At 34.5% G+C, this 12837-nt stretch overlaps 2 protein-coding genes across 8 annotated transcripts; one reads left to right on the forward strand and one right to left on the reverse strand.

The window, feature by feature from the left end:
• On the reverse strand, positions 1–5799 carry LOC102664664 (pentatricopeptide repeat-containing protein At5g38730). 4 transcript variants are annotated; one of them, XR_005887926.1, is made up of 4 exons: positions 5549–5799; positions 2322–4395; positions 2100–2218; positions 1–341 (listed from the first exon to the last, which is right to left on the reverse strand). XR_005887926.1 is itself a non-coding variant. In XM_006594338.4 (4 exons), the coding sequence occupies exons 2-3, from the start codon at positions 4266–4268 to the stop codon at positions 2141–2143; spliced, it is 1629 nt and encodes a 542-aa protein (XP_006594401.1). In that variant the 5' UTR covers positions 4269–4395; positions 5549–5799; the 3' UTR covers positions 1–341; positions 2100–2140. The 4 variants fall into 4 exon arrangements, 2 of the variants coding, with proteins under 2 accessions (XP_006594401.1, XP_040864173.1); XM_006594338.4 differs by having other exon boundaries at positions 2100–2153; positions 2653–4395; XM_041008239.1 differs by having other exon boundaries at positions 2100–2153; positions 2533–4395.
• Positions 5800–6696: 897 nt separating this feature from the next.
• Positions 6697–11984, forward strand: LOC100787956 (cylicin-2). 4 transcript variants are annotated; one of them, XM_041008240.1, is made up of 5 exons: positions 6697–6866; positions 6944–7959; positions 8521–8593; positions 9941–10131; positions 11230–11984. In XM_041008240.1, the coding sequence occupies exons 1-4, from the start codon at positions 6777–6779 to the stop codon at positions 10115–10117; spliced, it is 1356 nt and encodes a 451-aa protein (XP_040864174.1). In that variant the 5' UTR covers positions 6697–6776; the 3' UTR covers positions 10118–10131; positions 11230–11984. The 4 variants fall into 4 exon arrangements, with proteins under 4 accessions (XP_040864174.1, XP_006594393.1, XP_006594392.1 ...); XM_006594330.4 differs by having other exon boundaries at positions 11615–11984; XM_006594329.4 differs by lacking the exon at positions 11230–11984 and having other exon boundaries at positions 9941–10303.
• The last annotated feature ends 853 nt before the right edge of the window (positions 11985–12837 follow it).

The raw sequence follows: 12837 nt of genomic DNA on the forward strand, positions 1-12837 counted from the left end.
TTCAAAAGAAACTTTTCAAAATAGTGTTTACTGTTGACAATTATATCACGCTTTTGTTACATCACAATCAAATAGATGATGCAAGTATGCAACACCGTGAGATACATTGAACTTGGGCACAAATGGCATACTGTTGATGCAAACTCTTTCAAGTTGAAATTCCAAAAAGCACTGTCTTGATTTGGAACGTGTGTTTGCCTCACCTCTGAAGTCCATATCGTACTGGATGCTGCTTGATATTGAACAATCAACCACGTTCCACAGCATTTTAGGATGCGAAAATTGTATGATGCTCAAGCCAATGTAACCTTCACAACTCGTTGAAATTCCTGCTGGTAAACCTGACAAAAATGTCTAATCTATAAATATTGTCCACATATTGAAACAATGTCTATGTGCATTGAAACCAAAGTGCTTGATGTTTGCCACAATCACATTCAAACAAACATCTCATTAGCTTCATTTGTCGTTGTCAATACAGCATGTGATGTTGCAAGATCACAGACAAAGTGGGAGTGTGCTATTCTGTTGTTATCTTGTATTGCCTCATTAACTCTTCCCTGTTTGCATGTAATTTTCAATTGTTTTTCCCCACCAGTAACAAATAGAGAAGCCAACCTATAACAAATGGACTGAACCAACAACAACAAAGCCATTTCCTACTGGGTGAAGTCAGCTACATGGATTACTCGATGTCATTAGACATGGTTAAAAACCAAAGTTTCAAAAATATTAATAAGTCTGAGATCTCCCTTAATGATTTCCTCCGATGTCCTTTTTGGTTTCCCTCGTCTCCTTGTCCCTTTAAAGCCCAACATTCACTACCATATAGCATAGCTGAATAAATGGACTAGACCAAAGCAACAATATGAATTGAAAACATGAAGAAAGGTTCCTAGTAAGTCATTCGTCCATTTCTTATTCATTCCCTAGTTTTATGCTACCAGCTTTAGTCCAAACACTTGAGGAGATATGTTTTAATGTACATATCGAGAAATTACATAAGCGGGCCCAACACTATGTTTTAACCCACAACCTTTGTATAAATCTTTTCTGAATATTAAACAGCAAGGACCTTTCCTAAGTACTACAGTCTCTCTTTGTAAATTGTAACATATCTACCAAGTGTTAACACTCTTCACTAGACTAAGCCACATCTTGACCACTATGTTAGTGTTTTACCAGTTGTCACTTGGATCAGGCCATGTACCAAGCTTACTTTTTCCAAGAGCCAATTCATGTGTTACTTACTGCTCCGCAGTCATCACTGGGCTGGGTGACCTGCTTGTACTACTGCTCATTAACCACCATTTCTCGAATAATTGTCCAATCAATTCAAATCATCAACTCTGATAGCACTTGTTAGACCATTAGGAGTCCAAAAGACGATCATCAGTCCTTCCACTTTATATGGTACTAACTAATGGCATCCTCACATTCTCCCCTTGCCTGAATTCCCAGCACACAAAGGGAAAGTGATTCCTTCTTGAAAAGACTCTTATGTAAATCCAAAGTCCATGCTAAAGTTTTCCTGTATGATAGAGACTTAATACTAATGAACTATTGTAGATTACTAGATTTTGTGTCATAAAAAATTATCTTGATGTGTGTGCCGAGTGGCTCTCCGACTAAGAAATAACTGCACATTTATGTTTATGACACAATTAATCCACTTACAGATGGAGTAGGATTTCTAACATGTTAGGCGAATCTTGGGAGTGCCCTTAAACGTGGACCAATTTCTTTCATGAATTTATTTAGCCGTGATCTAGGATGGCAAATTTTGATAGCAGCATCATATCTATGAAAATTTTGGTTTGTTTGTTTGGAGTGGAACACTCAGACTTTAAAGAGGAAATATCTAAACTTATCTTTCACTAGATATGTAGAGAGATTGACAAGCTACTCTAATTTCCGTGTCTTCTTTGTACCCTTTCTCTCTCCCTCCCCCCATCCCAACAATAAAAAACAGAGAAGGAAACTATCAATATTGTAGTTCATAAGATAAGCATTAAGTATAGAAATTATTGACACAACATGCATTATCATAGTAAGAAAAAATTGAAGTCCCATAATTATCCAAACCAAAAGGAAAATACCTGCTTGATCATGACGACTTAGCTGCATAGAAGATGCGTTTTCATCCCAATATGCTGAAAATGCAGGGAGGGAGAACACAGTGAAGTTCTTCTATGATATAACCTTTTTAGAAGAAAAACTGCAGTGATTGTTCACAGTCACATACTGTAAAGAGTCATAACTTTTATAAACAAAATGATGCATAAATAGGTTTTAAAACAAGATGATTTATGATACTTAACATGTAAGGTTTGTAAAAGGTCCCTATCATATATTTTCCCAAATCTCGATGATTTTCCAAATTCTAATGGAAAGTGAAAACATGAAGGAAGACACTGATAACCAGAAGCAATGCATTGGCCCTTGCAAACAAGTCTAGAAAGAATATTCAAGATGTGAGGGTTCTTTCATAAGCATTATTATCATCATATCAGCTTCTGCTGTATTTTATACATTGTATTTCTTGACATCAGACCCCTATCGACCACATGATTCCAGAAGAACTGTGACACTTTGTTTTCATGAGCATCAGAAGTGCTAAAGCATCTATAAAGTTTGACTGTGATCATCAACCTTCTCCTAGCCATCTCTTCTAGCATACTTGAGGCAGCACGTACATTCCCCGCTTTCCAATAAGCATATGCAAGACTGGTGTAGATAACACTTTCACCTGATATACCCTTTCCTTCCATATGATTGAATAACCTTTCAGCACATTCAACCCTTTCTACCTTGCATGACCTTCTTATCAATGCCCTGTATACTGAAACATCAAGACAAAGACCTCTACTCAGAAACTCATCTGGAAGTGCTAAAACTGAATCCATATTGTCTTTCTTATTGTAGCCATCTACAATCCATGAGTATGTGCAATAACTGGGGGTAAATCCAGCATCAAGCATGCTGAACATTAACTCCTTTGCCCTTTCTAGTTCATTCGTCTTGCAGAACCCATGAATCAGTGCCTTATATGTAAATGGATCAGGTTTTAGACCAGCTTCTAACAGCTTGTTCTTAAATTTCAAAGCTGATTTCAAATCTCCAATCTTGCAGTAAGCATTAATTAGTGTGTTGCATGTGATATTGTCAGCTTGAATTTTCCGTTCACTCATCTCATTCAAGAGTTTGTTTGCATCCCTTATCCTGCCATCTTGGCACAGCTTGCGCAAAATTGAATTAAAAGTAACAACTCCAGGGTACAATCCCTTAGCCTCCATCATTTCACGCATTTTCAAAGCTTCTTCCAGTTCATTTGTTTTACAATAACCATCAATCAATGTAGTATATGTCACATGATTGGGAGTTGCATTTTTTATTTCACTAAACATCCTCATAGCTTCTCTCATCCTGCCTTCTTTGCAAAATCGATAAATAAGAGAGTTATAACTAACAATATCAAGGTTTATCCCCTCTCTTTCCATTCTGTTCTGGATGGATAAAGCCTCATAATGCATACCTTTCTTGCAATATAACGATATCAAAGTATTGTATGTGAAGATATCAGGAAGCAAACCCTTTACATCCATCTCATTTAATAACTGTTCTGCCCTTTCCACATCTCCTGCTTTTGAACAAGCATGGAATAAACAATTGTAAATGTATGTATTGGGAACAACCCCAACTTGAACCATTTTCTTGTAAATTTTCCACACCATGTGAGTAACCCCATCCTTCAACAAGGAATTCAAAAGAACAGTACAAGCATGCAAATGAGGTTTGACTTCATGCAACCTCATCTGCTCAAAAACTTGAATTGCATCCTGTGTCATCTTTGACTTGGCATAATGTATGACAAGCCAGCTCAGCACTTGAGAATTAACTTCCTGGTTGTCATGAGTCCTCACCAAAGTGGTCAAAACTGAAGGGGATGAAAGAAAATCCTTGTGAGCAATTTTTTCAAGCATGTGTTGTGCAGTTTTGAAATGCTTATGTTCGGTAAGGATGTGAATCATGGCCCATGAACATTGCAAGGAATGGCTATAATGTGGGATGGAGTCAAGCCATTTGAAGAATGGGAAGGAATAAGAGAGCCCATAACCATAGAGTGAGAGCTGCAATAGTACCTGGTGAATGGTAGAGGAAGTGAGAGCAGAAACATTCTTCACCTTTGACAGATCGCCCCAGTGACCCTTGACCACAAATGCACACAGACTATCAACAAATTGGTTATGATTCCCAATCAAAACCATGTCTATGAATAATATGATCAATAAGGCCCATCATTTTCATTTCACAACCATCCTTTGGTGCTACGTTTTGCTTTCTTCAATTTGTTTTTCTTGCTCATGTGTTGCTTTCTCACATTCCTTGATAACCCTGAAGAAGTGGAATGTCTCATTAAAATATTACCCAATAAGAAAGAATTAAATTAGCCTATGTTTATAATATTCTAATGAACTCTGAAATTAGTAAAAAAAAATTATGTCCTAGTTGATGGTCGTTTGGATTCTGTTAATTCATTTTTACTATTTGTAAACATAGCTTTTAAATCGTTATCTTTCAAACAAAAATGAAAAATCATGCCTGAAAATGAACTAAGATGAACAACTCATAGCTATTTAGCTTATTTTGATACAGCTTGGTGTTAACTTTCCAAAAGCATCAGCCCAAAAATATGGTAATCTTAGATACTTTCTCAGTTGCCAACCAAATGACACTGACATAACAACAACTATAACAACAAAAGCCTTAATCCACTAGGTGAAGTCAGCTACATAAATCATATGACATTATTCAGCTCAGTTAAGGAACAAATGACACTGTCACACAGCAAAATAAAACATAGTCATGGTTATACACATGTAAAATATGGTAAGAATAATGCAATGCCCGGCTATATATGTCTAGTGATAGTTGTACTATAACTGCACATGATTCCATTTTATTTGAATTTAAAAATAGAAGGCCATCAAACTTGGGATGAACCACATTTGCAGTTTTGTAAGAGTAATTAATTAGTATTAAGCATTAGCATACAAAAAAAGCAAGATATTGATTTATGTGCTTCCGATAGGTCACATCTGGAAAGTCTTCCCAGTCCAAATATGATAATACTTTTATCTCAAGTCGATGGTAATGGAAGTCCAAAGTATGTCTAATAGGGATATAGTTGCATACTTGCATAAGCTTTTTCCTTAATCAACGATGTGGATAACAGCCCCTGAAATTGCATGGTGTAGTTCACTCACATGGAAAAGAGAATGCGTGGGAGTGGGAATGAAAAGCTAATAATTATGCATGGAAGGGTAGTAATAGAAGTATACGCATACTATACCACGCATCAAACATACGTCATCTCATTTATCTCTCAGAACGTTCATCAAACACCAGGTATGCATCTTATTCAACATTTAAATCTCAACACAAAGGAATCAACAGTAGCCTAAGAATTCTTGCATTGCATTCATTACATCAATCAGCTACTATCACTAGCCAAGCAAACAACGAAACTGAGAAATTTGAAGATAACCTGTGTTTAGTGAACGATTCAAAGCAGAGAGATAATTTGAATTGAAGAACGGGTAGATAAATAATGACACACTGGAATTCAGAACGACAGAAACTAAATTTTTTGCAGACTCTTGACGATAGCGTCTGTTGTTAAGGTAAAACCCAGGTAATGGTAATGGCCGTTTGATGTAGCTTTTGTCGTAAAAGTTATCAGTCTAGATTGTTATTGTTTTTCATCTGTTTATTTTAGTTTCTTTTTTTAATAATTAGCAATTAAAAATTAAAAACTATTTATCAAGAATATATAGTATGAGTGCCAATACATTTGATTCTCTAAAGTCTTGCGGATTCGAATGAACTTGTGAATCGAAAAACGTGGGATGACCCGTCAAAGTTTTTTTTTAACAAATATTAGTTATTGACAAAGCATTTGGATATTTAGTATCAACAACAAAAAAAAAAGTTAAAATTAATTTTAATAAATTTCTAAATTAAAATGAGAAATTATTTTAATTTTTTTTTTATAAAATCTACTACTTTTATGAAATAAAGTAATTTTTAAGATTTTAAATAAATATAAATTAACTTTTTAATTTTTGATTTTTTTTCTTTAACATTCTGATTCATCTTAAAAAAAATCATGATTAATCTAAAATTTGATTAAAAAATAAATAAAATCTGATCAAAAATTATTTCTTGTATTAAACACTTAGATAATATTCAAAAGATTAAATCTTAAAAATAAATTATTAAATTATTTCACATCGAAATTACTATTTTTTAATACATTACAAAATCTAAAAAAATACATAACAAAATAATCTATGCTAATCTTTCAACTTTGATTTTGAAAAACAAGAGATTTAAATAACTTGTCTCACCAACAAAAAAAATACATAACAAAATAATCTATACTAATATTTTAACTTTAATAATTATCTGACCTATTTTTATTAAATCTTAATTGTCACATATCTTAATTTTATTAAACTGACATAATTATGTATATGAAATTAATATCTAATAAATATGGATGACGTTCAATATCCAATAAAAATGTGACACATATTAGGGTTAAAGTAATGGTAAATATTTAAATTTATAAATTAAATTATAAAGGAAAAAAATCTAACACAAATAAAGGAAATAAATTTGCAATTTTACCTAAAAACTAAAAGCAGTAATAAAGCCGAATGAGCTGATAATTTCTGGTGGTGGTGTAGTATGTATGAGTTTGAGGAAGAAGAATGAGAAGAAAGAGCAGGGGCAAACGTAGGCGTGCGGCATCTGCAACAACTCTGAGTCCTTCTTCCCTCTCCGCCATTCCCATTCTTTGGGTATCTCTCCCTCTTCTCTTCTTTCCATTTCTTTCTTCCTTTTTTTCGTTACCTTAACCGATTCAATTTTGTGAAAGGATGCGTATGATACCATCTGCATTCACTGCAATAACAAAGGCGAGGAGGCCAAGGAGGATGGACTTTTGATTTGCAGCGGAAGGGGCTGCCCCGTCGCTGTCCATGCCACCTGCCTCGCCACCGGACCTAAATTTGACGGTTCCGGTAACTTCTGCTGCCCCTACTGCTGGTACAAGCGCGCCGTTGACACGTGTCGACGCCTCAGGGAGAAGGCCCTGGAAGCCAAGGGAGACTTGTCACGCTTTCTGGACAATCACGACCACGCACGTGCGGCTGCACATGTGGATCTGGTTGTTCAGGATAGTGAAGAACTCATGGAGGAAACAGGAACACAAGCACAGTCTAAAGATAATAAAGATGAGGAGGGAGAGGCACGTGTGAATCAGGTTCATGATAGGGAAGAAACTGAGACAGAACCAGAAGGGAATAAAGAAAAGGAGGGAAAGGTTCGGGATAATGAAGAACTCGTGGAAGAAAGAGAAAGAAAAACAGTGACAGAAGCACAATCTCAAGAGAATAAAGCTGAGGAGGATAAGTTTCAAGATGATAGTGAAGAACTCGTGGTGGAAACAGAAACAGAAACAGAAGTTCAGTGTGAAGAGAATAAAGAGGAGGGTAAGGTTCGGGATAGTGAAGAACATGTGGAGGAAATGGAAACAGAAACAGGAGCAGAAGCGCAACCTGAAGAGAAGAAAGATGAGGGTAAGGTTCGGGACAGTGAAAAACTCGTGGAGGAAACGCAAACGGAAACAGAAGGACAATCTGAAGAGAAGAAAGATGAGGAGGGAAAGGTGGCTGTGATGAGTAGTTCTGTGAGTGAGACCTATGATTCGGATTCTGTGGCTGTATCGATGAAGAAAAGGAAGGATAAGAAGAAGAAGGTTACTTCCGCAAGGAAATCTTTGTCGTTACAACAAGAGCATAAGAATAAGCATTATAAGACTAGAGGGAAAGTTGCCAACGAGGAGGAAGTTACCAGCTTCAAAACTACGAGTTTGGGGCAGCAACCACAGAGGTGAGGTTTCCCGTGATAGTGAGTGAGTCATTTGTTGAAATCGAATCATCTGTCTAGTTGCCAGCTGGCTGTGATTACGAAAATTGTGGGCAATTGCAGCCGATGGCTGTGATGAGGATTTTGGTCTCCAAAACCACAATCAAGATTTTAAATAACGGTCCACGACCATGATTTTGTCCACAATGTCAAGGGTTTTTGGGGTGTTTGCGACCGTAACATGACCTCAACTGTGGCTGCATTTGATGTGGCGAAACTGCAACCCAGACTGAAATTTTAAAACCTTGACCGCAATGTTGTAGCTGCAATTGCGGTTTTGAAACTCTGGTACTATTGAGGTTTAAATTGCAGTAGTGGTTCTGTGTTACAGTTACTGTCATTGGCTACTATGGCCAATACAGTCCTCATCTGCAGCAGTTTAAAACCTTGGATGCATAATTGAATGAGTGTTTTATTTTGATTCATTGAAATTTAATTTTTTTCATGTGAGAAGGAGACTTGTTTTCTCCGAAGCTAATTAAAGGGGTCAATTCAATCTTATAGTGTATTGTTTCTCAATTGCAGAATGAAGCAGAGTTCACTGGCTGCAAAGCGTAAGAGATTACTTTGGACAGCAGAAGAAGAAAAAGTTCTCAAGGTATAAGTTTCATAAAATATCATATTTTCCTAGAACATACTGAATTATTTATATCAAGCTCTAACAATGTCAAATGGGTTAAAACTTCAAACAAAAGTTTTGATTTCAAATACATAATCATAGTTGAAAAACATATAATGTACCTTTGTTTAAGTATATGGGTCTGAATTTGTGAGAAGTAGACATCTCTGCATTCCATGATTAAACCAAGAACATTATATCGTAGGCAGTGGGGTTGCGACTGAAAGGAGAACCCTAATTTGCATATCTACCCAACAATCTTGAAGAATGGTTTTACTTTGGCTGTTCATCAATGTAATAAAAAGAGGGGTGATCTAAGCCATCTAAAGAATTTGAATTTTCTTGGGTAAAATAATGGTACAAAATAGGTGAATTGAAAGTCCATTTGATGTTTTGGAAGGTACAGGAGAAATGAACAAAAAGATAGGGGATATTAGTGTCTTGTTGCTTGCTGTGCGTGTACTGTGAACATTGCCTGTGAAGTTAAGGTATGTGATTTGATAGGTGTAGCTAAAATTCAACCAGGGCTATGGTGGGAGTGGGATGGAAGTTTTAATTATATCTGCACAAGAAAACAGACCAGAGTAGCATAGAAAAGTTAAAGATATAAATGAAGATGAAGATGAGAGAAGAAGAAAGATAAGACCAAGGGTTTGGTTGCACGATTGGCATCACAAAACCTAAGAGACAGCAATATGCTCCTATAATTCACAAATCTGATCATTCTAACTTGGAAATTCAAAAATTACTAAAATACTTCTATGATTAAATGTGATATTAACTTAATAAATAGTCCTTGAATTCCATGCTCTAAATAATTGTGATTTAATTATGTCTTCATAACATTACAACCAACCCAGGTATCATTGCTAAACACTTATATGTAGACTAGAATGTTGAGGTAACTTCCATGCTTCTTTTTGTGGTTGTGTTTCCAGCATTTTGGTGCAACGTTCATCATAAGATGCTGTTGGGTTATGACTATCTTTTGCATTAAATCCAATTTAACATCTCTACTTCCTGATTGATATGAATGGCATATGGGTTTTGTTATGGACAGAACAATGAAAAATCTATTATTTTATTATTTTCTTTTTATAATGTCCTGTGTATTTATGATTTGTTTGGAGTTTGGACAGTTTCCAACATCCTGGTAAACATTTTATGTTCTCATAAGTTATTATGGACTTTAAAGTTGTAAAACATATATAATCAATTAAGGAGCTTTTTCCGTTGGACGAGGTGTATTATACAATATTCATCTAAGATATTATAGCCGCACAAGGCTTTTATTTCTCAATTATAGCTTTGGTTCTCACATTTCAGGAAGGAGTATCAAAGTTCTCCACAGAAAATCAGAATATCCCTTGGAGGAAAATTTTGGAATTTGGCTGTCGTGTATTTGATGAGACTCGTACTCCTGTTGATCTCAAGGATAAATGGAAGAACATTATCTCCAAGAAAAGTAGAAGTACTGATTGTAGTTATACTTTTGATTTATAAGAAGTGATATTTAGGTAATTATTTTATTATTTGTTGTTCTATCTTTTATGCTCTTTCAATTTTGGGGTTTTAGCTGGCAAGTACATGTATAAACTATATGAAAGAATTCTTAAAGATGGAATTCGTAAACCATCCTTTGTTACATTGTAGAGGAGGTCTATGCTTATGGCTTCTCTTTAGTGTTCACCTCATGTTGTTCTTTAAGTGTTATACTCAAAATATTTAAGAGTGACTAATCCAAGTGGCTGAAGATGTGAGTTGGGCTGAGAAACTATTGAATCATACATGGAAGTGTTCTCAAGATTAAGGTCTGGGGTTGAGGATTATGTACTGAACCTTTTGAATAACAAAATAGAATATCATGTAAGGAGAGGATATGCAAGCTTTGGGAACAAACAGAAGTTAAAAAGAAGGAAATTGCTCATTTACAATATGAACTAGAGGTCAAACACAGCCTTTGCCATGACCAGGGCTTGGGTAGAAGATGGGGCCAAGAGCCTTAGAGGAGACTAGAGATTGTTGTGGGGAGGCACAACATCAGAGTGGTAACTGATAGGAGTTCCTTACAGGAGTTGTCATGGTCAAATTCTCTGTTGGTTATTAATTATTTTATTTCTATGAATACGGGTTCCAGGAATGGGCAACATATCATTTCATTTCTGAGTGTTTGAATATTTTCATCTTAGAAAAAGGTGAGATGTATTGCAATGGTGAATAGGTTCAATGCTTGCTTTCAATTATGGATATAAAAACTTCGTACCCCATTGCTTTCAATTATGGATATATTTTTAAAAAAAAATGAATGTATGATAAAGTGATAATGTAATAATAAAAATAAGTATATTCATCTTTTGTGTGTTTTAAGTACTGGGTTGAGCTTGGTTGATAGGAGTTTGGTGATTTCCTTTTACTACAAATATTTTCACAACCATATATAAATATTTTTATTCATTTGTTTTGTGTAATGCTCTGAATTTTGTTTCTCGATTTTTTTTAATATATTTTCCTTGTATGAAATTTTAATTTCTTATGTGTGTGTATAGTTTTTTCTAATTTATATTGACTTAACATTGGGCTGGCTGCTCATTGCAATCTTCATACTCACATAACAGTATACCCCTGATGAGAAAGGAAACAAGGTCTATCTTGCCTACGAAGACAATTCTGCTGGTGGTTTTTACAATAGTACTTGATCTAACTACTGTTACTCTCATATCTTGAAGAAACACTTATCATTAGTCTTTCATTTAAGATACACAGCGTTACAAAATCAGTGTTGAAATAACAGAAAAACCTGCACCAAGAGCTCCACCCTCGTATAACCATGGTTATTTCATTATTTTTCTTTTTCGCTTTGATGCTGTCTGTGTTTATTTTGCCATTGAAAATGAATGCTCTTGAAATATTTACTTGTAAAGCAGCATTAGTATGTAAATTTCTGTGTATTCTAGATTCTGATTTCATCTATTAATGAAGTCATAGTTGTAATGGTGATAGGCAACACCCCCTTACACCACGTTTGTTGACTTTGATGTCTATTTCGTCCAAGAGGTCCTCTGCTTCAAACACAGCATCTTTGACATCATCTAGCCAAGCTTTCAGATATCGATTTCTGATTTTGTTCTGCTTCATCAACCACAGCATTGGTGGACACTTGCTTGATGTTCAACATCTGCAGCAGCGTCTCGTAGTTTTCTTCCTCGAAAAAAGTCCAGAACAAGATTTTGTGCATATTTTTAGACAATTTTGTGGATGGTGTGCATATATTATGTGTTGACACATTTATTTGTTATTTAAAGGCTTCAAAAATGTTGGAATAATGCTTTTTTTATTATATGTTGATTATAAAGTTTTTTTATGAACATTATTACAATTCAGCTTTTAAATTAAGATAACAAGCTAGAATTGATCTTGTAATAGAGGAGTTTGAGTAATCTGTATGAAGTTTTAGATTCTAAATTTAATGTCATCTTTGTATAAAAAAAATCAAATTAAGATAAAATTGCATTTTTTATTAACATGCACTTTTAATCTCTATTTTAGTTTATGCGTTATTTTGGTTGTTCAAATTAAGTTTTTACAATTTTAATTGCCAGCATTTAATTATTTTAATTTTTCAAATTAAGTTCCTCAATAAAAACGTCATCCAATAATAGAAATGTGATAAAGATGTGATGTATCATTAATTTATATAGATTAGTACAGAAAAACTTATATGAAACATTTTCTGCTGTGTTTTTATTATTTATTCTATTAAATTTTAGTGAGAAAATTTAAATAATTAAACTATAAAGACTAAATGTTTAAACCATGAAAATTAAGCGGACACATAAAGCCTACATTTTTCTTATTACGAAAATTTTAGGCCAGTTCTTGACAACTAGGCACGTTATCGCCCCAAAACCAAACATGATCAATGCATGTTTCTTAACTTTTTTATGCTGGAGGACTAACACTTCTAATCAAAACATTATTATTCTATTAAAAAAAATTAAATTGCCATGTTTATTTTTTCTCAAATTTTAAATGGTTAACTTTACTACTTTTTTCTAAAACGAAAATGGGTTACTAGTATAACTTAAACACAAATCTACATTTTTAATGCCCAAGTTGCCATGAAGATCAATCTCTCGTTCCAAGCTTAACGAGCTATATTCATTTACTAAAATTAGCAACAACAAAAAAATACCTTTATGGGAAACAGAATCCAATCGTAACCC

This window comes from Glycine max, chromosome 13, assembly GCF_000004515.6.
Source record: "Glycine max cultivar Williams 82 chromosome 13, Glycine_max_v4.0, whole genome shotgun sequence".
Classification (NCBI taxonomy): domain Eukaryota; kingdom Viridiplantae; phylum Streptophyta; class Magnoliopsida; order Fabales; family Fabaceae; genus Glycine; species Glycine max.